The following is a 24,079-nucleotide window of genomic DNA, read 5'->3' as shown; positions in this document are numbered from 1 at the left end:
TTATTTGTGTTGAGTGGTCCCTTTCTTATTTTAATTGCAGGACAGGGTGCTTGAAAACAAATATTTTTGTATCTAATAGCATTATTAATAATAATATTAATTTAAGAGCATGAGCAAGTGACTGAGGCTTTTGCAGAATGCTGTTTGCTCTCCGGAGGAATCTGGGTGCATAAGAGGAGTGCAGGAGTGCAGCAGATCAGTGCACTATTGATCCAACTGGGACTATAGGCCTGCTGTGCATTTTTAGGTAGCACGCAGCCCCTGCTTGGCCCGTGGCACAGTAAAGGATTTCTCCCTAAGTGACTATGATATTTCCTCCCTCTGGGAAGTACTGAAGAAAATAAAATTAAACAAAACCACAAGTGAAGTGAATACAAAACTCCTAAGTCCCTCAGTAAGCACTTGTGTAGCCTAAATAATGAATCTGTGTCAGGTAAGTCATGATCTAATTTTCAGATCTGAGCTTTGATGAGTTTGGGTTCAGGCCAATTTCACGGGAGGTGAAATCTAATTGCAAACCTGGATTCAAAGTCTTCACAGCTTTGGTGAAGCTCAGATCCGACTCTGTAATCTCTGATACTAAATTTGATCTGATTTTGGTTTGCTGCCCCCAGGCGAGCTTGGATGGAAGTGTATTGCATTGACTTCTATTTAAATCCCTACTAAAATTTTCTATAGCAATTAACAGCAGCCAGAATTAAGCCAATAATACGCATCTTTTTCTGTCAACCATGATTATGAATAATGGCATATATTAACTCCCATCGATGCTTCTTAGCCAAGCAGAAAACAGTTTAAGAGTGCAACTTTTTCATGTCTGAGAAGGGCCAAGAAACCTCAACAGAGCAGACTTGCTTGTGAGATTGCTGATGCTTCCTGTTTCTGGTCAAGTTAGCAATAGAGCATACGCACAGAAAGCCACACGTTTGCCACATCTGAGGACAAGGGGAGGAATTTTCAAAATTTCTCTGTGACTTCAGTGCTTTCAGTAGTGTCCCTTTTCTCATGGACTGAGCCCTGTGGTGGGGAACCAGAGCAGGGTCTGTAGGTCTGAGGTGCTCCTCAGAAGAGTGAGGATCCTCCTGCAGAAAAGCTCGTCTGCTGCAAATGGTGAAGCCAAGGCCATGGGAACAGGTTGTTCCCCAAAGTGCATTGCTGTTGATGCTGCTGAAAAGATGCGGCACTGTGCAAAGGATCAGCCTGGACTTTTTTTTTAGTACAGGATTGTTGTCAAAAATGACCTGCTTCAAAAAACTAGGAAATAAGAGAAGGAAAAAGGATGAGAGAGTGAAGTGACTTGGAGTCTGCTAGAAAGCATGGAGGCTGCTGCTTGGCTCAGGGCCTTGTTTCAGAGAAAGCTATTTCATATCTTTATAACTGATGGCAAAATTGCAGACTATGAATGGGCTCTCTTTATGGCTATAATTTGTTCTTATTTCTCAGAGGCAACAGAGTAGAGGCCAGATTGCTTTATCCTGTGGTATTAAAAAGCCTGGGGCTGAGAAGCTTAGCACTGCTTTGTCAGGATTTTCTCCATCTGGCAAAATAATAGAATAAAATCATCCTATGCAGAGAGCTTCCTTATTTTGTTAAAGAATGGTCTTTCTCTTTCCATTCAAAGCTTTCAGGGAAAGGCGGGGGGCAGGGGGGGTATGTGTGAGTAAATGCATGTTTTCATTCATTAGCTGCCTTTTCTATATTCAGGAGCTATGATTCCTGACTACCAGACTTGCTTAAACTTCTCTGGGCATGAGTCGTGTGTATTGAGGTGGAGGCACATAGAGGTTAAAAACCCTATTCAGAGACATGAGAGATTTATAGGGTCCAGAGGGGTGAGGAGATAACAGTGGAGATAACAATGTCAGAGGCAGAGTAAGCTGACTCTTATAAAAATAAATTTATTTTCTTTAATGGGAAAAGAAAGAAAGAAAACATGGGCTTAGTTTTCTTCTTTTCTTCCCCCCCCCAACCATTAGTAGCAAAAGGAGTTTTTTTGTTTTCATCAAAACAGAAAGTAGGTATCTCCAGCAATGAAACAGATCAATTGCTCATGACCCTTTGAAAGTTTCTTGTGTATTTTGAAGTCACCTGGTCAAGAGGACAAAACCTCACCAATATGTACCATGAGTTTCTGGTGACATAACACAAGTAGCAAATTACTACTGTTAGGAGTATTTTGAGTGTGCTCACACAAACTAAGCTACATCAGTTGACAACATCAACCAAGCTTGAAAAATAAAACGCTTACTGAGTTTCTGAAGCCAGAAACTAAATCTATGACTAAATGTTTTGATGTGAACAGTTCACCAAGCTCTAATCATGTAAAGGAAAGAAGGCACAGGTACGCAAGGGGAAAAAGTTGGATGTCAATGAAAATAGACCTTAGTAGGATCTCAGGGATGAAGGGAGAAGAGGAAAGAATGAACTGGTACCAGCTTTTGTAACTTTTTGGTCCCTTCCCTCCCCACGCTGTAAGAATTACATTTCAAGTAAATGCCTGTGTTACTGTAACTCATAAAATAAGAGGGCCTGAGATTACTCTTTTATCCTTCATTATCTAAGCTCTCCGGTAAGCCAAAGATGCTCAGATCACATCTATCCTCTGGACTGCCTGAAGACCAGAGCTCTCAGCTGAGGGCCAGGTCTGAAATTGTCTTTGGGAGAGTCTGGACCTCAGATCTAAGTCTTGGATTTTCAGAAAGTGCAGGCATTAGAGGTGTATTTACGCACCAGTGTGGTCTGGTGTCACACAGGGTAATGTCAAACAGGCAGGACAGGATTCGAGGAAAATGTATTGTAATAAACTTTGTTATGTGGCTAGATTTGCAACTAGATTACTATTTTAATATTTGTCATGAAAAGGTCTGGAAAACCCAATGAGAACAGAGGCTGAGCACTGTGCATATACAAAGTCTCTGCCCCAAAGAGCTTAATATTTAAATAGAAAAGATGGATAAATAGTGAAAAGGAAGACACTTGGAAGTAGATTGCATAAAGTGCATAGCAGAATGCAGCACAAAAATACCCTGTAGGTCCCAAATCTCCTGTGTCCTGTTCCAGAGTTTTAGCTACCAGCCTGAGAGTGAATAATTTCATCATCTTTGTTTCTGTAAGATCTACCCATAAATCTACTCCAGAGTTGGGTAGCATGCTCCAGTTGTAAAGAAACTCTTAATTACAAGCTTTGATTGTTAGTTTTTTGGAAAGACCACATCAAAATATTACTCCATAAAATTCAGTTTAAAAGATTTCCTCATCTCCTGAGCACAGGCACCTTGCCAGCGGTCCGTTAGCCAAAAAGTCTCAATATTGCGTATTCTTCCCATAATCTAGTTACGTTTTAATCTGTGTTTACACAGTATTATTTTGAGGAACCACTGGCAGATCTGTGGGTTATTTGCTGGATAGTCCAACAACAATCCTACCCTGAGCCAAACCAGAGCAATCTGTCAGGTGTGGCTCTTGCAGTGTTTTAGGTTTCGTTCTGGGACACTCACAAAGTTCCTTGTTGACCCTAGCGATGAGGTAAGATAGGAAATTTAAAACAAAGTGTTGCCTAGTAAAAGCAGGCTACTGTTGTTCAGAGAAAGATAAGTCTGGGCAGCAGTGGGAAGTCAGAGAGCTGCTCACATTTCATCGCTGTACCTCAAGACCCCAAGAACGTTTTCATTAGGAAGAGAAATTTCATTCAAGAATTTAGGATGATTAAGTGTTACTGATATTCGGTCCTTCACATTCAGGTATGTCAAATGGAGCTGGAACAAGGTCTTAAAAGTCTTTTCTTGGCACGTTTCTGATGCACACCATGTGGATAATGTTTGTCTGTTGACTTTGTCATTCACAAGGAGCTCTACCTTGAGGTCGGTGGGGCTGTTTGAGCAGTTAGGAAAATGAAAGTTCAAGTGCCAATAGATCAAGTAGAGGCCTTGTTCCTGTATCACCAGCTCTTCGTTCTTGCACTGGATGTCTTCACAAATACCCTTCTCGACCAAGCTCAGTTTTGAACTGTTTACTGGATTGGACACTAGAAAGAAAAGCAAAGAAATTTTACAATGAGCCGCTGAGCTCTAGTGACCCGAATTCAGCCTCGTGGGAGTTGCTGCAGTGTATTTCCTGGTAAATGGAGATACCTGTTCAGTGGTTTTCCTGCAGGAAGCTCCAAGAAAAGGCCCTGGTCAGAGGGCTGGGAGTTCACACATGTAAGTGAGGTGTTAAAAAGTTCCAAGGACTTACACAGCCCTTGGGAAGCCCAGGACAGGGAGATGCAGTGAAAATGGCCTTCTGCAATATTTAAAGGGAAATAATGGAGATGTATATTCATGTGTTTGTGTGCAGAAGGTATCTCTTTATTTATTTTTCCTTATCAAGTTAAAAAACAAAGTTTATGTGACCAGATAGGGGGTTTACCAAACACACCCACATTCAGGAAAGCAAAGGATTTTTTTCCTATAAAATGCCCATTTGGTCAAAAAGCTATTTGCCATTAAAACTAGTTTGAATAACATGAACAGCCTGCTCTTTAGCCAGCTCTGCAGCCTCTCTTTGCCAGCTCTTGCCCTCCACTGGGCTCCCCACTGACCTCTCATGTACGCAGCGGCTCTCTTGGTCGGGACATTCTGTAGGATTCCTAAATAGTCTTCGGAGGTGTTCCCTGAAGGAAACAACAGATTAAGTGACCACTCCTGATTTTTTTGTACTGTAAAATGCTGTCAACATTTGGCGCCTCACTTATTTGCTATAACTGCGCTATGGACAAACTCCACAGCAGCAGCTCCAAAGCGACAAGCAGCAGCAGCTAGGAAGAACAGCACGTAGGAGAGATGAGTCTTGTTCCTTGGCTGATAATATCTGATTTGCACAGGGAATTCATGGCAGCGTCACTCTATTGGTAAATTTATAACAGTCTAAAGCTCTGGTAGACTGCAGCTATCAGTCCAAAAAATTGTATTTCTTATTCTCCTTCTTACAAACAGAAATTAAGTGCAGGTAAGCTTAATTTAACCAAATTGTTTGCAAGGTGCAATTACAGAAATAAGCTTTTAAACATGAAACTGGAACATACTTCTGAAAATGGCTCCTTGGGTGCTTTTGAAATGTTGCTATGTTCTCTCACGGTTAAAATATGGATGTCGCCAGGACTTCAGGTGAGGTTGTTGGTTGCTCAGACCCAAAAGCCGCCTGCTAGAGGAGCCGGGACAGCCTGGGTTCTACGTGCAGAGGCATAACGGCAGGGCAGGGGCGCGCACACCGCCACACTGCGCTGCCGGGCCGGAGGCCGGTGTGTGTCGCGGGAATGCCCCAGCACCCAAAGGGCCGGAGCGGGGAGGCGCCGGGGCTGCCCCGCCGCAGGGCGCCCGGCGGGGACGGCTCCTTCCCACGGCCGCGCCCGGGACTGCGGGCGGCCACGGCACCGCCTCCCGGGCCGGCATCCCGGGCCCTGCATCCCGGGCCCTGCATCCCGGGCCGGCATCCCGGGACGGCATCCCGGGCTCTGCGTCCCGGGCCCTGCATCCCGGCACCGCCTCCCGGGCCCTGCATCCCGGGCCCTGCACCCCGGGCCCTGCATCCCGGGACGGCATCCCGGCACCGCCTGCCGGGCCCTGCATCCCGGGCCCTGCATCCCGGGACGGCATCCCGTCACCGCCTCCCGGGCCCGGCATCCCGGGCCCTGCATCCCGGCACCGCCTCCCGGGCCGGCATCCCCGGTCCTGCATCCCGGGCCCTGCATCCCGGCACCGCCTCCCGGGCCGGCATCCCCGGTCCTGCATCCCGGGCCCTGCATCCCAGCACCACCTCCCGGGCCTGGCATCCCGGGCCCTGCATCCTAACACTGCCTCCCAGTATCCCAGCTCCAACACCCTGGACCCTGCACCCCACCACTTCCCCTTGCATTTCACCTCCTTTCCAGCCCCATTGCACCTTCCCATCTGCTCTGTGTAAACTTCTCCTCCTCTCACCTTACTGGGCATTCATTGAATGGCACTGGTTATTCCTCCTTTATTTTGTGGTTGTGTAGAGCAGAGTTTGTACTGCCCTGTGCAGCCCCCAGGCATATGGATACACAGACAAGGCATAGATTCAGGAAAACAGTGTGTATCCCCGTGGCTGCAACCAGGCAGGTGAATGGCTATTTCTCATTGCATTGGCTCTCCTTCTGTACATCCCCCAGCCCTGCTGCAGCTGCAGGAGGGATGTGCATAGGGGCTCAGATGGGAGAATGGCAATTTCCCGTGTTTTATTCTACAGCTGAATATCAGGAATAAAGCTTGAAGGAGTTCCAGTAAAGCCTTACCAAATTATACTACCCTCTCCCAGAGCACACAAATCACCTAAGTTTTCCTGTTTTTCCGGTTTATAAAATCGATATAAGAGTCACCCACCCTGCAAGGTCTCTGAAGGACCGGTTAATATACAAAACTAAATTCTACTAAATCCTGATGCTACTCCATGGCGTCAGATGACATATTTCTTGTTCCTTATATGAACAAGGAGTTTACTCAATGCAGAGTGAGTCAAGGATCTTAACTTTCACAGGATTCCTGAAACTAAGAGTACAAGAGATTAAAATCTCCATACCCTTACAGTGTAATCAAATCAGCTTGGCCTGATTTTTAAGAGGTACTTGGTCAGGAGGATGAATAAATTAGGGAGAAGCTGGTCCCACACACACGTCCCCCTGGTTGGAGATTTGTAACATTGCACCCTTTGCACTCATACTGTTGGAGAGGGAGGCTGTGGATATCTTGAAAGAATTGCAGTCTTTCTCTGATTTTAGTAGTTGAAACACTTTTGAGGGAAGCAAGTGCTCACTGTGCTCCAAGAATGAGTAAGTCAGTCGTGTATCAAAGTCCCTTGGCTGCACTGGAAATCCCCAAAGAAAAACCAAAGCCTACTTTCCTGATGTTAGTCATGTCAATATAGACTTTTAGCGAGTGTACAGACACTACAGAGATGTGGAGATATGGCACAGGATAGGAGAAAACCCTTCTGGCCCTTAATTCATCTAAAGCTGATGCTGCGGTAGCAATAGCCTCTGGCAATGCATAGTCGGCGCCCTGAGCCAAGTTGCATTACAAGTGTCCTGCAAAAAGGGAGAGTATTTTTACAGAAACTCAGTAGCCTTTATGGGGTTTACCCTATAAAGCAGAAAATCCCCTGCTGCTCAAGCAGACTTTGGAAGCTGCAGCCTTGCAACATCTGCTAAGCCAGCAAAATGCTCTGCCTGCACACAAACAGCCTGGTGCTGCCAGGAGCCCCATCAGTCATGAGCTGTCTCAGGGTACTCATGGCATCTCTGAAGATCTGCCCCTCACTGATCTAGCTACACTTTGCATTTCCAAAGCTGTACTTAGATTTATTGATGTCAGCAAGTTTTGTGTGTGTGTGTGTGTTTAAACCATTTATTTGGTGACATCAGCTGTGTTTCTGAGAAGGCAAGTTATGGAAAAAAGTTGTTTTATAGAGACATTTCCGGTTCTCGCACTGCCGAGGCAGCTTATAACTGTTTTCTAGTTTTATTTCTCAAGTTGATTCTTTTATCTGAAACATTTCAGCACAAGCCAGGAGAGACTGAAATTACTAGAGTTTCAGGACTGATCGATGGATGTGTTCAATCACATCGCCTAATTGGCTTTGTACCAGTAACAGTGTAAGCAGAAGTAATCCCACTGAAGTCAATAGGAGCTTAAAAATACTGGGAGAAGGAGGAAAAGCAAAGCCACATCTGGGACTAAGTACCAGAGAGACCACATTGGTTTCATTGTCTGCTGTGATGCACGGATGCTGTAGAAGCACAGGCTGCTTGAAGGAAGCTTGCTGATGAAGAAGGAGTCGTTTAGGTTATTTTGTCCTAAAGGTAGGAAGCCATTTAGGTTATTTTGTCCTAAAGAAGCTATCAGGAGATAATTCACTTTTGTCTTCCTGACCCCTTTTACAATAAGATGAGCATACAGAGGGCACAACCCTGAGGAAAAGGGTCAGACTATTTCCATGAGCTTAATGCAGCCTTTCCCCACCGAGCCAAAGGGGACACGCTACAGGACTGTGAAATGGGACTCAGTGGAGCTGTGGCCTCACTGACATTCCCACGATTTCCACCTGTGGTGCAAAACGGAAAGAGTCTCATCAAAACACCATAGGACCTAAAGAGGCTGTGTCCTGCCAGGAGGATCCCAAGGGCTGTGGGACATGTGGATATACGGGCTGCTGCCAGCCAGGTCTGAGGAGATGTGGCTCTGCCTGGGGAAGTCTCCTCACTGCCGGCTGCCTCAATTTCCCCACCTCTGAGATGGGTACAATGGGAGCACGGACAAAGGGCAGTGAAGCCAGGAGGTGCAAGTGGCATGCCAGAGTATAAAGTGTTGCTACCCAGACATGGAAAGCCCCTCAAATGGGTTTTTTGAGGCTTGTCCTAGTACCAGTCACCTCTTACAGTGATATTCCTCTGCAGTACATATGGCGTTACAACTAGCTGGAGGGTGAGCGTGGACAGGCACAAGGTCAAAAACCTGAACTTATCTTACGAAGTGAAGAAGTATGGGCAGGAAACAAACAGCTTTCAATTCCTCCATACCCCCCACCGATTTAAGTGCTTATAAAATTAGGCAAACAGTGATTTCATACATCTCTGTCAGCATGCCAGAATTAGCAAAACTTGCCTAATATTATTTCTCAGCAGCCACTCTCTGAAGTCTCCGTAGCTATCTTTAATCCCTCCTTCCATTTAAGTGTCCTGCAAACAGCTGCCGGCTCGTGCTGGTGGACTGTCTCAGCTGAGTGATGCTGTGACAAGTGCCAGCTGGGTGATGTCCTCTCCTGGGCTCAGTGGCTCAGTGGCAGAGCTGGGCTCTGCTCGTGGCGGTGCCGGTCACACATGCACCGAGTGCCTTTGGTCCTCGAGAGCCCAAAGACTGTCACTCTGGTTCTGTGCATTGAAAGGGAACTGAACTCATCTGGCAATTTAACCTCCTTCCAAAAATGTAAACTTTAGTAGTATCCCTTCCTTTCCTCCAAATTTAGGAAGAACCTTTTATGAACTCTTCATCACTGCACACCTGACTCCTGCAAAACTTGTAGAGTTTAAGGGCAAAACTATTCAAGTCTCTAGCCTGCTTGTCAGTATAGCATAGGTCACATAATTTCATGAGCTATTCATATATATATATATTAATCTATAACTTGCGTTTTAACTATTGGAGAGACATAAGATATAACATTCAGCATTTTGTAGCAATACTGGTCATCTCATTATTAATTAAATAAGCAACCAGCCCCTGTTATAACTAATTGGAATCTGTCTAGCTGCAGTTTCCTCCGGATGCTTGCTTAGGAGGATGCCTGTGCACTCTTTCTAGCATTTGCAAGCCCAGGCTTGCCTAAGTTTTTTGAACTGAGAAACACAGCTCATTTGCCCTGACCTCCTAAGAGCAGACAGAACCTTATACAGTTTCACATACATGCACACAAACACAGGCACGTACAGAACATGAAACACCAAAAATCTGTATGGTCTAAACATGAAATATCCATTTCTGAAGAACCCAGCATTGTGGGATTTGTGACTAAAACCCCAGCAATTTCATTAGTATTGCACTGGGACAATTCCAGGCTAGAAGAGACCAGATTTAGTTGTAGAAGGCCAAACTGCACTTAGAAATATTGCTGTAAACCTGGAAAGGCTTGTTTACTTCTCTGGCTTTAGCCTGATTTACTCTAGGGTAGCCACGATGTGAATGTCACTTGTATTAAGTTCTCAGAGCCAGATTTTTATTTGGGAAACTATTTCCCATTGAAACTGTGAATGGAGTGCTGGATTTCCTTTCCTAGTCTGTCCATCAACTGCTAACAGATCTTACTGCCAGACAAATATATGTATAAATAGTGTGTGTGCATGTATCTGCAGGTTTTTCCTTCTGTCAATGAGAACAGATTTTGGTATCGTGTCTTTGTAGTTCAAAATAACAAGAAAAGCCATCAGTCCAGGATTCTAACCTTTATAGGAAACGAGGCTTGGAGAGGACAGTGAGGAGATGATGAGGTCTGAACCTCTCCAGACACTGGCAGATCATAAATTTCTCTGTGACTTAGTTCCCCTCTAAAAAATGAACCCAACAATAATACCTCTCTGGCCCATATTAATATATAATTTGATATTTATGCAATGTGGATGAGTTTCCACAGAGAAATAGTTCCACAGAAAGAACATTTCACAAACATTTAGTTCATAATGAATTTAATTCTTTTCCCCTCTTGCACAGAGGTTTTGAGGAGACTGATATCGTTTTTCACACAAACATTTAATTAGATGACATTGCATCGCTCTCGGCTACTGCTTGCGGATTCCTGCAAACCCATCCATTGAGGACTGACAGCTGAGTCAGGAATGTAAACCTTCTATAAATCTGCTTTAGTGCCCACTGGTGTTTAGCTAATAATAGAACATAATCTCATTGGAAATCTATATTAAATCGTTGTGTTTTCCCTGCTTTAATATTACAAAATTAATTCAGAGTTGTAGCTGTGTCTGGACCACTGTCCATTTGCATTACAATACAGTCTCTGCCCGAGTGAACCCCAGCTGCTCCCGCTAGCAGTCCTGCATCCCCAAGATGTTTTGCACAAGTAGGTACTGACACAGGGCTGGAGCAAGGCTGAGCACCCAGCTGGCAACTTGGCAATGCTCATTTTTTGCTTGCTTGCCCATTTTTGCAACTCAGGGCTTTGAAGCCCTGTTGTGAACAAGGTGGGTACAAAATACATCCAAATTATACTATCAACATCTGGGCTGCCTGAGAGGCAGACACGTAACCAAATCTAAATCCACAGCAACTTCAGCCTCACCACAGTCCCCATCCCGAAATATTTCTTACGTTTCTGTTTCTTGCTGCTCTGCAGCTGCTGGATGGGAACTTGCAGCAGTTGCTGCAACTCCTTGCTTAGAAGCCAGCGAGCGATGCCTGGCAGTGCATGACAGACCTCCCTGCCGAGGGGCCTCAGTAAGTTACCCGCTGGGATATATTAATCAATTAGCCCTGCTTTATGCATTTTAAGAGAAAAATAAAAGGCTATTGTAATTCGCTCATGCTTCAATGCTCTGTTACCCTGCCAGAGACATACAAGAGAGACTGATAGGCAATGAGGGGTGGGCTGGTAGAGCACTTGCACCCGTTGCAAACAGCTTTCAGCAACTCTTCCTGCCTTGTGGGGTTTCTCTATCATTCCCTCCTTTGTCTTTCACTAATGGCATCATCGCAGATTTAGCAGCAGAATTCAGAGCAAGAGGGCGCCTGTAATTGACATTGACGCAAAGCCAGAAAGGTTTCTGGCTAATGAAACGGCATCTTGCACATTCCTGAAGGGAGTGCATTTCTGCTGCCTGGCACCTGCCAGTTATTGATGAGGAGAAAAAGCAATTGGCACAGATTGCCTGACAGGAAACTAAATATATATATTTATATATATATTGCAATGCACTTTTGGATTAGTGAGACCTCTCCTCCTTGCCCTGGCAACAGCAGTATTGCTCATGCTTTGCTTTGAAATAATACTGACCTACAGATGCAGTCTCTGTGGCTCCTCCTCTGTCAATCACTAGACTCCACAGCAACAGCTTTCACTACCTCTTCCTAACTGGTGGTAAAACTCAGCCATGAAAACCAGCACAGTTCTGGTGACTTCTCTGAGGTTACGCTGGTTTACAGGAGCTGAGATTCTGCTCTGCGGCTGTAACACCTAGCAGCTGCTGGGAACTCTCTGTCATCAACGGGGGACCGTGGGCAGCGAGGCTGATGCTTTGCAGCCCATTAGGTTTCCAAAGCTCCTTTTTGGGCACCTTTTGGGACGCACTGGAGGGGGGCTGTGATGTGACTGTCCAAATGCCCTTATCCAAATCCTCTTTGTATGTTCAGACCCTGCTTTTTTTCTGAGGAACTTCAGGTACAAAAATAAAGAACTAGAAGGCTTAAGAAAGACTTAAAAAGACTTAAGGAGCTACTTAGGTTGATAGACAGAAAGCAATATGTGCTTTGGATGTCCTAGAGACACCCCAAGGGGAAAAGAAAATCCCTCCAGGTTACAGGAATTTTAAAACATGAAAAATGATGGTTAAGCAAGATGTGAAGTTCTCAGAAAGGACACAGTGACATGCAGGGACTACTTTGAGCCCTGTGGGCTATGAAACAAGTCCAATACGGAAAAGTCCTGAATTAAAAAATTATCCAAGATAGAGTATGCATTGCCCAAATGATGCATTATGTCACCTGTGTGCAAAAACGCAGCTGCAGAAAAGACGGTTACATGATTAGGACTCTTTGGACCTTGAACTTCAGTTTCCCATTCTACCATCGCTTCTAGATGAACCCTGTACTTCATTTTTCCCACCTGCAGAGTGGGAGGCAATGGTATCTCCAGTCCTCCAGAACTGAGTATGAACTTGTATTTGCAAGAAGTCAAAATACTTGGTGCTAAGGGCTGTGTAACCAGGGAGGTAATATCAATGAAATAAATAATGCTCCTCCTGATTTACGCTACGGAAAAGCAGAATCTTGATACACTGTCTCTGCTAGTCTAGTTAGATGGTTTTTTCCTATTTCAGGCTCCCTGTGCTCATACTCTGCCTGTTGTAGTTCCTTGCTCTGTGCCTCTTGCTGTTGTTCTCCACTTGTCCCGTCTAGACCTACCCCTTCCCTTCTCCCTTTTCCCCACAAACCAGTACTAACACAGGACTGCTCGAGGCTGGAGGAGTACAAGGGGAGTTTCAGTCATTTTTAAATATGTGCCAACACATTTGCACCATGCCTTGTGAAGATGGGGACGTTATGCCCACATATGCAAGAGCCAGCCCTTAAAATAAGACCAGCCCTTAAAATAAAATAGTCAGACTGATGTTCATATCCTCTGGCAAAAAGGTTCTCTTGCAAAGATGCCTCAGGGCAGATTCAGACATACTTGTTATTTCCTCAGCCATGTGCTGGTTTCCGGAGGTACCGAGTAATTTGAAAGCTTTTTTCTTCTTTTTTTTTTCCCACTACCTTGGATTTTCACCAAGAAGAGACTTTATGTGAAATGTTTGAAAGAAGAGACATTTATGTGAAAAGTGCACAAAAAGATGTGCACAAAAAGATGTGCACAAAAAGATGTGCACAACTGGCTTATTTGTGTTCCTGGGCAATATTTGAGACAAATAGCATGTATAGTCAGTTTAGGTGTCTTACCTGTCCTGATAGGTTTTGCGATGCCCTCCGTGGCAGGATTAGCTGCCTGAAAGAGAAGCGAGAGAAGGGGTGGTTATTCTGGGAGCGTACCCATGTTCAGGTATGACCCTGCTTTAAAAGTGGGTCTGCAAAGTTTCCATTGCATGCCATGAAGGCAGAACACAGCCTGATGCACAGGGAGCCAGCGCCAGGCACTACGGAGCGTATGGCTCCTATAGAGCCTCACAGGTCAGTGAGGGATTGCTGTGGAGCAAACGGCTCCGGCAAGCTTTCTGCACTCATCCAAATATCATCTTCAGTCATCCCTCATCACTGCCCTTTTTTTCTAACACAGAAAACCTACATTTCTGACACAGCCAGCAATTCTCTCAGTGCAGTAAGAAATGTGTGCTTTTTGTTGGGGCTGTTTTGGAAGCACAAGCCCTGAAAACCTCACTCTGTGGCTGGCAAAGCTTGGAGAAGGTAGGACAGATTGGGACTGGACACCCTTGAGAGCCAGTGTCTGTCCCTGGGAAGCCAGTAGCTGGATGAAAATAAAAGCTGTAGAGCCCCAAGCCCACAGATCTGAGACTGACGGAGTTGTCCTGCTTCACCTCTCCTGCTACTTATTGCTGGGATGTAAACCCAAGGGTCAAAATGGCACGGGAAATTGTCCTCAATCAACATGGCCTGAGAACTTCTCTGGAAACATGCTCCAAGTATGAAATATGGTAGGCTTCATCTATGGTCTTGCTTCTGTTTTATCAAACCTCTCTGTCATCCAAATATACAACCCTGAAGCCTGTGCTTGCTTGCATGTTACTTCCACACAAGTCAAGTCACTGGCAACTCATAAACGTCCATCAGTGCCCTTGAGCAGCAAACAAATTCTCCCAACAGCCAAGGAAAGATACTGAGAGTGCCTCAGTGCTCGAAACTCTGTGTCACGTCCCTTCACTCACACACACCAGACAGTCCCACATTGATTCCAGTATCAGGGAGTGGGTTTTGCCCAGGCTAGCCTAAACCAGCTCCTCTTATCTGGATACCAATTACCTGGGCTAATTGTGCAGGCTAACCAGGCCAGGCCCAGTTTAGCATAGAATCATAGAATCATAGAATCGTAGAATCATAGAATCGTAGAATCATAGAATATCTGGAGTTGGAAGGGATCCATAAAGATCATCAAGTCCAACTACCTGCTCCTAGCAGGACTACCTAAAACTGAACTGTATGACTAAGAGCATTGTCCAGATACTCCTTGAACTCTGACAGGCTTGGTGCTGTGACCACTTCCCTGGGGAGCCTGTTCCAGTGACCAACCAGGATGTTCAAGAAGAAAGCTGGAAAGCTGATACCAGCTTTAGCAGAACATCTAATAGCTCCTGGGAGAAATGAGGCATACCATGCATGTGGCGGGAGACAACTTCATCCATAGTGGTCTTAAAAGATAAGCACTATATTTCTGTGTAGAAATAAGATAATGTGTGGTGTGGAGAGAAGGAAGATCTTTGGACAGTGAGAGAAGTCACGTTTTGTCTGTTTGTGTACTTAACATTCTAGCCTTAAATCTTTAAGAATACTTTTAGACTTTGGCCTAATGTGACCATGTTTTCAACCATGGCTGAAGTGTAGAGCTGCACCTGCTCCCGGCAAAGCAATGTTATCCTTTGGTCTAATGCCAAAATGCTGGGTTCTGCAGACAGAGGTGGCATAGGTGCTTCATAAGGTGGGTATCTGTAATAGATGATTAGTTCATTTTCTTTCCCCACACTTATGTAGCACAGGGGAGAAGTTATCTGTTGAGACAGTATTTCTCCAGGTGATCTTCCTAAGCTGTACAGGAAGGCTGCTGGATTAGGAGAAGAATGGGAACCTAGAGCTGTACTTTGAAAAAACAGGCATTTCCAAGGTTTTTGGTCCCCTACACGACATACTGCTTTGCAAACTCTCATGCATCCTCTGCACACGTATCATCAAATGTGGGAGTGAGAACAGTCTCAGCTGAAAACACTCCCAAGGACCATCTGCCAGAGCTTCTCGGCTCCTGTCTTGGACCCTTGCACTGGGCTGTCCCTCTCACACGCACTCAGGGTGCAGGGAAGCATGACTTTTCAATGCAATCTATGAGCATTTCTGCCCTCGGCAGAGAATTAAAGGCATTTTTGCATGAGAGAAAGGGGATACTCTGTCCCCAACTAGATTATGCTAAATAAAATGAGACAGCAGATCCACTGCTGCCTGTGGAGAAGTGTTTGGTAAAGTGATTGAAACATTATCATCAGTGAGATGTTCACTCCTTCATAGATGGTGTGCAGGACAAGGCTGATGGCTCACAGCTTGCTTTGTAGTCAGGGCAACAGAAACAAAATTAAAATGTACTAATGTATGGTGTTCTCACCTGGGAAGTCTCCCAGTGGGCAAAACCAGCAGATACTAATGCAATTTATTTTAGTGACAATTGAGTAGATATTCAAATAAAATTTTAGAGCTTGCTTTGAAATATTACTGGCATTACTTCTTTCTTTTCTAACAGCAAAAATATTGCATGTAATGCTGTAATTTGGAATGCAAAGAGGCACACCGTAGGAGCCCAAAGAGATTAAATTCTACAGTGCCAGCTCAGGAAGAATTCATGGCAATGAATTTCACCCTGTCTGGAGTGACCTGGGTGCTGATGATGAAGGATCTCAGTCTTTACTGAGCAAGAAGAGTAATTTGAGTTTGCTTTGTTAGAGAAAATGGTAATCAGGTGCCAGTGAAAGTAATTTCTTTCTTCTTTCCCTTAATAATTTTACAATAAATTTTCCCAAGCTGAGACAGAGTGGTGCTGCTAGAGGGTCATTCTAATGTCCTGTGTCAGAACTGTGAATATTCATTTAACCAGAGGTCTCTGGAGTGTGTATCCACCTCTAGAAAGTCCAAGAAAACACCCTGAAACCACAGTCCCCCAGAAACTGGCCTGGGATCTGCTTAACTAGGTCCAGGGCTCTTCCAAGAGCATGTCCACACAGCAGCTCTGCGTGGACGAGCTCTTTGGATTGCTGACCTCGAAGGAAGCTTTGCAATTTGAAAAAGAGCCTCAAGGCTCTCCCATGTTTCTGCTCAGCCTCAGACCACCATAACGCCTCTCTGGTTGGGGGGCGAAGGCAGGCAGTGGCACTTTAGGTAGGTGGCCTTGAGTTGCCAGGAGGAAAAGGTAGAAACTAGACATGAAAACTCCAGAAAGTGGAGCGCTGTCCCTGAAGCTGATCTGATAATCAGCATTACAGGAAACAGAGCTCTGTGTGAAATTCAGTTTTTCTAGTACCGACAAAACCTATTAATGTGACACCTCTAGACAGCAGGTGACTGTCACTGTACAGAATACCGATGGCAAGAGTTGGAACAGCACAGTTTTCTTCTAAAATGCCACAGTGGTTTTCCTGTGGTGTTCAACAAGTGGGAAATCTGCTTTCAGGGGCAATTTTCAGTGAGGGTGGTTTTTTTTTTCTTTTAATTTTAGTCAGGGTTGTCCACCAGAGGGGGCCAATAGGCACCGGTTGAGGCAGCCCGTGGCAAGATTATTTTTAAGCAGACATAAATCACCAAATAGCTAGTGCAGGAACAGGCTAGGTGCTGTAGGAGCGATTCCTGGTTACAGCAGTCCCACTGCTAAAGGGGTTTTACATTTTTGACTCCAGCAGCCTTGAAGACTAGATCAGCAAATACAAATGTCAGCATGGACTCTTAGCATTTGCCATGCTGGTGCCTTAACTCTGCTGAAAGGATTTGCCCACACAGTTCGGAGGTTAAAAATGTGAAGTCTACAAAATCCAGAGCAGTGATGCACCATCTCAGATTATGGACTTTGGACATTCACACAGAATTTGTTCATAGAGGTAGGTGGCCTAGGTGTCTGATACAGCATACTTTGCAGTACAGCGTAAGATTTGCTAGGGTCTGTGTGTCTTAAAATTACATTTGTCTAGTCCTTTCTGTCCCGTATGCTTTCACTGATTTTACATATATATCTCTATATCTACATATATGCGTATATATACATATAACCAGCAGCAGTGAAATGCAGCAGGCAGAAGGGTGGAGGTTTTAGCACTCTTATAACAGTGTGAAGAAGAAAAATGAAGACTACAGACCATCATACAGTGACTTCTTATTCCAGAGAAAAATAAAGTCACTTGTGAAAGATCAAGACAAGTGAAAGGCCTGAAGCCAAGGGCTTCTGCAGATGAAAGCTGAAGAAATGAACTGACTGCAGCACAGCACATAGTTAGTTCCAAAAAATGTAGTTTAGTTCCAAAAAATGACATTTCCCAGGTCTGACACTGATGTGCTGTGTCACCCTTCTTGAAAACAAGGCGTAAAGGAAATTTCTTGAGGTGTTGGAAAATGGGAGGGGGAGGGGCTGGACAATGTGTATGAGAAGTGCTGTGAGATTCAGAGAAGGGGCTTTGGAATCACAGTTGCTTTTATGTTTTGGTCTTTCATGTTGGATTTCCCTTATTCAGAGCACCTAGATTTTGGGTGATGCAAATGCCTTGTTTCTACACAGTTTGATTTTCCCTTTGCAATGTGTCTTCCTTCACTTTAAACTAGGCAAGTGTTAATTCATCAAAAGCAAACAAGCAGCCAACTTCCATGTACTTGCAATGGGGCTAGGGGACTCTGTGATCTGCTTGCTGCCAGAAGCCTCCTCTTAATGCAGTGGTACCCGAGACATGGGTCACAAGGCCTGCATTGTCCCTAAGATGCGCTAACACTCCTTTGGACAGAGGAAAATAAAAATTATTATCTCAGCTCAGCATAGGGAGGGCATGAAGTTGCCACCATTGTCCCCGTGGTCAAGGATCACTCACATAATCTGGCTGACAACGTCTAGAGAGAAAACTAGATCATCCCAAGAGGCTGATCACATAAAATGTTGGTCCTCTCTTGAGAAGTTACAAAGAAAACAAGCCAACTGATGATGCTCTACTCCCTACAGCAACAGGACTCAATAGCCACAGGGTTCCAAGTACAAGAACCCCCCCCCAGACCTCCTGTCCTGGAGCTGCTGAAGTCAATACTATAAGATGCTCAGCCCAGTCACAACTGTATTTACCCAAGGAGTTTGTGCCTAGCCTTATGCTGACAGTGTGACCATGAGCTAAAGTGTTTTTGGAGCAAGACCTGGAGTTTCTTGAGGAACTTGTTTCACAGAATCAATGCTCATTCCCTGGTCTAGAAATTCAAGACCAGTCACGGATGAAGAATGACTATGCTGCTTCTGAACTGGGGGTCTTTCAGCTCCCTGTGAACAAGAACAGAAGTTATGCTTTTACTGCCAAACTCCTCTTGCAGCATAAAATTGCTGCTCGATTTTATTTTTGTTTCTCACACACCTCAGCTTCCTACTTTCTCCTTCAGCCAAGCTCGTTTCCAAAGCAGCTGCAATAATGTCATTACTCTTTTAAATGAAAACCTTGACTCTTTCAGTAATATTGTTCCTCTGGCAACTAGTGTAACTGTGTTGATCCTGATGGAGAGGTAATTTAATGCTTACTTTCATAATAAGTACAAATGAAAGCTTCATTATATAGGAAAGCTGTGGCAATTCTGTAATTACCCAGGCTGTTATTTTAAAGATTTCCCTTAATGTCCCACTGTTTATCACTTGAAAACCCCCATGTCTCATTCTAACTGTGCCCAAACTGCTTCTCTTTTGGAAGAATGCTGATTTCAGGTAAATGACTTCTCTCTGGTGCAACTTAAAGACGTATCAGTCAAGCCTTCATGGTTTAATTTCTGGGTAATGTGCATGCACAGGCACACAAATTGCACAGGGTAAATTTAGTAAGAGAAAACACTGAGCTGAAAGATCATGTTTTGTTTTCCATGGCCAACTTCCTCCAGCAGCCCCGTGCTGGTGCTTTGATTCTATGTATAGTAGTGGAGGTACTTCAGCACTTAGATATTTGCAATAGGATTTCAACGCCCATAAAACTTCTAACCTGTCATTTTACCCCAGTAAAGTTCATGGCAATGTTCCTGATAAGATTAGAAATGCACTTTTTATATTCACCACCACCTGTACCTCTGCCCTGGCTGTAACTGTCTCACTGATTCCCCATTCAACTCCAGATCCACTTGAGGGCAATCCTCTTTATTTTAAGAAGGAAAAAATGTCTGTAGGCAGAGAGAACAGTTGTTTTTGTCAGACCTTGCCTCACTTATATCCTTCAGTCATCCTTGCTATAACTCTACTTTTGCATTAAAATTCACACCCAAGAACAGGACTGACAAAAAAAGAGGGGGATGGTCAGCTACTTTGCCCCTATCCAGTGCTCTGGGTAGTTCAAGAGAGCTCTGCTTCACCACAACATGGTGCATCCCAGCAGACAGCACCACACAGTGTCACACATAGAGATGTGTTGTGTCCATTACTAAAATTTATCAATATTTCAGAGGAACACATGTAGACACTACCAGACCAGACCATCTTGGACAGTGGTCACTCTTCGTAGAAGCGACAGGAGGCACATATAAAGCCAGGTAGCAGACACTGAGGCACTGAGCTATCTTCTCTCCACCTCTCTGCCTAACTGGGCAGGACAGAGGGTGGCTTGCATCTTGGATTATGAGCTTTCCACTTCCATTTACAGAGTAGAAATTGCATGCTAGAAGTTAAGGCTGCCCATGGAGAAAGGTCTTCTTTTTTGGAAAGTTCTTTTTCCTCCCTCTTTGTTTCATAGAACTGCTTTTCTGGCCACAGGACAATTTTTGGAAAGCAGTAGGTTAAAAAAAAAAAAAGAAAAGAAAAAGAAGAAAGAAAAAGCCAATTAATAAAGTAAGAAATTGCTTACCGTCCTCTGAACGACTAAGACCATGATGGTGGCTAATGCAAAGACGAGCAACGCAACAAGAGTAGCGATGATTAAATACAAACATGTTTTGTTAGTGGCTCCAAGCCTCCTTGAAACGGTGTCTTCATTCACATGCATGGCTGATTCATGAGAGTCCTTCACCTGAAAAAGTGTTTGCTCTTGAGCTGAGCACATTCTTATATAGCTCTCAGGGTACTGCTCTGTATCTCCCCTTGATCAGGTTCAAGTTGCAGCCCATCTCTGTTCCTGGCAGGATTTTCCCCCTTCATCCTGGCTCATGTGATCTGGAAAAAAAACTTCATCACTTGTAGTACAAAGAAAGAGGGACCTGGGGGCGTGAAGCAGGACGCAGCTGTGAGGAGGGGAAGGAGCTTCATGTTCTTGATCAGGGATTTCGTGATGGCAGTCTTGTATGCCGCATTGGAGGTTTCTGATGTCAGAAGGTGAATAGTTACCAAGATCAGTCGTCCCCCGCCCTGTCACCGGCTTTCTGTGAAATGGAGAGCTATGCAAATTCTCTTTCATTTTATACTCAGTGCAGCTACAGTTTGGTACAGTAAATCACCCCAGAGCTCTGTCTTCCTGTTGCACAGAGTAACCTCTTCTTATTCCCAGTAGTGTCCCAGAGCTCCAGAGCTCTGCGTTCAGAGATGACCTAGGCTTTGAGTTTGGTGACTGTAGCTCCTGCCTGTGAAGGTCTGGGTGAGATTTTCATTGCAGTATTTCATAGAAATGTGTCAGGAAGACATCTTTGATGCAGGCTGCAAGGTCTAGGCAGAGGCACAGAAAGAATGCAGTCACATCAAAGCTGCTGAAAGCACGATGTTAGGATGTGCCCACAGAGGGTGTCTGTATTCACCTTCCTGCCTTGGTTTATTTGCAGCTAGTGAATCAATGCTTGTTTTTATCCTGTCCACCAGCCTCTCCTCTGTCCCAGCCTGGTACCATCACCCAGCCATGGGGTTTCTCACAGGACCTAAATGAGATTTCTTCAACTGGAAATATTCCTACTTCGTTCCACTGTGAAAGCACCAGCCATTCCTAACCCTGCATTTTTTATGTGAGACAACTCCTTGCTTTCTGGCCAGTCCAGCCCTCAAGATACAGGTGTTTCTGAAAATTTTCACAGTTAGATGTGTGTCCTCTTTTGATTCATATCAATGCAAGCCAGTTAACTCATGTAAAATGATCAAAATGACTAGGAGTATTATTTGTCTCAGCTATTCCCAGTTCGGTGAAACAAAGATATCAGAGACGCTGAACAGGATCTTATCACTGGTCCCTCAACATCTCTCCTTCAGTAGAGAGCAATGAGAGATGTCTTGGGAAGAATACCAGAACACAAAAAGCAGGTAGAGTTATTTATTGAGTTTAATTCTCTAGTTTCCTCTGATTTGGGCTTGCGGGACTCCCAAACCAGAGGTAATATCTTTCTATTTTAATCCAATTCTTCTTCACACCATGAGATTAAAGGGTCTTGGCATCTTACTATTATTACTACTATCTCAGTAAAATCACTAGAGCACAGCACTACAAAAGCTTCTATAGATTTCCAAAATAGTGTTTTCAGAGCATCTCTTATCGCCGTGGAAACAGGCACAATCTATTTTAATCAGAGACAAAGGGAAGCAGCCTTCTCTCCTTGAGGATGAGACAATAGCGTAACATGCTTGGTCAGGGCTTCCTCAGGAAATCTGTCACTCAAGCCTGACAGGTTGGATGAGATGGATCCTCACCTGTTGGGTCCCACCTGGTCAATGCAAAACCTGGTGCAGCCGCTAGCAGCAGTGTTTCTCACTCACCCTGGTTTGTACTGGAAATTAATCTTGATTTGCAAGGGAAAGATTTAGGCAGTCTTGCCTGTGAAAGTTCATGTGACCCCTTAAAGCAGTCAGTCCTGCAGAGCAGCAAACCCACCTTTTGGGAAGCAGAACATGGAGGTCCCCTAACACCATCATTGCTCCCCAACCCTCCTTGACAATGTGACAATGCTGAAATGCAGGAAAATCCAAACTACAAAGACCTTGCAGTGACTGGCAGCATCTACTATTCTTGAAAAGACTCTTCAACATCTCTTGCTCATGGCTGAGCAGATACATAACCCAGCAAGGAAGATGATTTTTGGGAGAATAATGGTGATGTAATTTTAAGGATGTCACATCATGCTTGGTGTCATGAGGAAGGCAAGGTCCTCTGTGAGCTTGTAGGCTTTTGTGGTTGCACATGGATGTGCACAGTCAGCTCTTCAAACCATAAAACACTTGTGCTAAACTTACCTATAAGTAGACAACCAGATACTGTAGTGGTGATGACTACAAAAGAAAAAGAGAACAATGAAGGCCAGGGAGGGAACACAGGACAAATTCGTCCCCTGTGTAAACAAGTGCAACCCAGCTTAAATTTGGCCTTTTACTTTCTAAGCTAAATTTGGTTACCCCACCAGTACAGCATTGGAAACCCACAGAGTTTAGCGAGTTGGAAATGTTGAAATTTGCTGGGAAGGACACATAATAATATATAGGAGCACAGAGCACCCACACATGCAGTGATATCATGCTATACAGTGTTCCAAGACAGCAAAGGCAAACACCTAAGATTGCTCCAGGTAACAGCAGGATCTATGAACGATTACCCTTTAGTGATGAGTGAAATATCTTGAAATGTAGAAGTGAAATACTTCTCAGCTAAGCCAGCTATACTATTAAGGCAGGCAGTAATTTTTGAACTGGTTAACACTACAGGATGAGTGGATACTTCTGTAGCTTTGTCTTTGGCAGTAAATAAACCACTGCACCTCTCTGTTAAATAGGCATTCTTGGGGTACTGTGGCTGTATATCCTGGCTTGTAGGTGGTGATGCACTTCCAAACATAACTTTAGTGCAATCTTTCTTACCCTCTAGTTCCTAACAACATCACTCTACAAACCCTGTCACACTATCTGTCTGATTATGCCTGATTTCCAGAGCACAGTTCACTGCTTTTCATGCCTTCTGACCAATGTTGCATCAATTCTCACAAGCTCCGGTTCAAGAGGCTAAATAGCAGGTGCTTGCACTGTATTTGCATTGGCACATGCTGCGTCCTCTGCAGCAGACAGCTTTGCATAAAAGGACAAAGAGGGAGAAAACAAGTGAACCACAAAACCAGCAGTTCTATTATTTCTTGGTAGAGTTTGCAAGCGAGTCTCTTTAGCAGAAAAACACAAAATATCCCAGCCCCTTGTTAATATTTATTTATCTGCTCCTCTGATGAAAGGAAATAAACTTGCTGAGAGCTGAGAACCCACCCATGTGGTCAAAGGAAATTCACCCTTGACTGAAGTCTGTGAGAACTGAAAACCTTTCTGAAAGACATTAATGGCCAATTCTTCAAAGATGCGTAGGTACCCAGCTGTCACTGAAATCCAGGGCTGTGAAGTGTATAGGTGCCTTTAGAAGTTCCTGGTTTTATCCTCAATGGGAACTGGGTGCATTTCTCATCAAAACCATCATTCATGTTTACACCCAAGTAGTTTGCTACCAGAACCTCATCCTTAGCTTTTCAAGATCTAAGAGAGCTCAGAGATGCACCGTAATGTATATTTTATTATCCTGAGTGATTCCTAGTACCCCTCTAATTAAGGATCTTAGATAGCGAAGATGCTATTGGGCTTCTTATCTTCAAAGAGAGACCCCGTTAAAGATAGGATTATTTAACTTCAGCTGAGTTGCACCTGAGTGCACACATACAAACGTGAGCACATGCAGACACTTGTAAATGACTTGATATGGAAATGCAAAATCAGTAAATTGAGGTTACTGCAAAGTGTCATTAGGACTTAAGGTATGAATCACTTTGTTGTCAGAGGTTTTTAAGTTTCCTCCAATGAATCACTCTCTTGTACTGCACTTCAGCATTATATTTGAACTCCACGTCTCAGCACGAGACAAGGGAGATGGGTGCCTGGGCCAGGGCTGGCAAAGTTGTTTGTTGGTTTTTTTAAATTATATTTTTTAGAATCTGTGTCTATTCATGTGATCCTGATC

General features: G+C 44.3%; 1 protein-coding gene across 1 annotated transcript; it reads right to left on the bottom strand.

Moving 5' to 3' along the window:
- Positions 1–321: 321 nt before the first annotated feature.
- On the bottom strand, positions 322–20,678 carry TNFSF8 (TNF superfamily member 8). Its single transcript, XM_082327350.1, has 4 exons — positions 20,033–20,678; positions 13,212–13,257; positions 4,580–4,651; positions 322–4,024 (listed from the first exon to the last, which is right to left on the bottom strand). Exons 1-4 carry the CDS (start codon positions 20,225–20,227, stop codon positions 3,627–3,629), a joined length of 711 nt encoding a protein of 236 aa, XP_082183476.1. The 5' UTR covers positions 20,228–20,678; the 3' UTR covers positions 322–3,626.
- Between the last annotated feature and the right edge of the window lie 3,401 nt (positions 20,679–24,079).

Source organism: Platalea leucorodia (genome assembly GCF_965183815.1).
Source record: "Platalea leucorodia genome assembly, chromosome: 15".
NCBI lineage: Eukaryota > Metazoa > Chordata > Aves > Pelecaniformes > Threskiornithidae > Platalea > Platalea leucorodia.
Note: the sequence above shows the minus strand (reverse complement) of the source record. Positions and strands in the feature narration are given on the sequence as shown.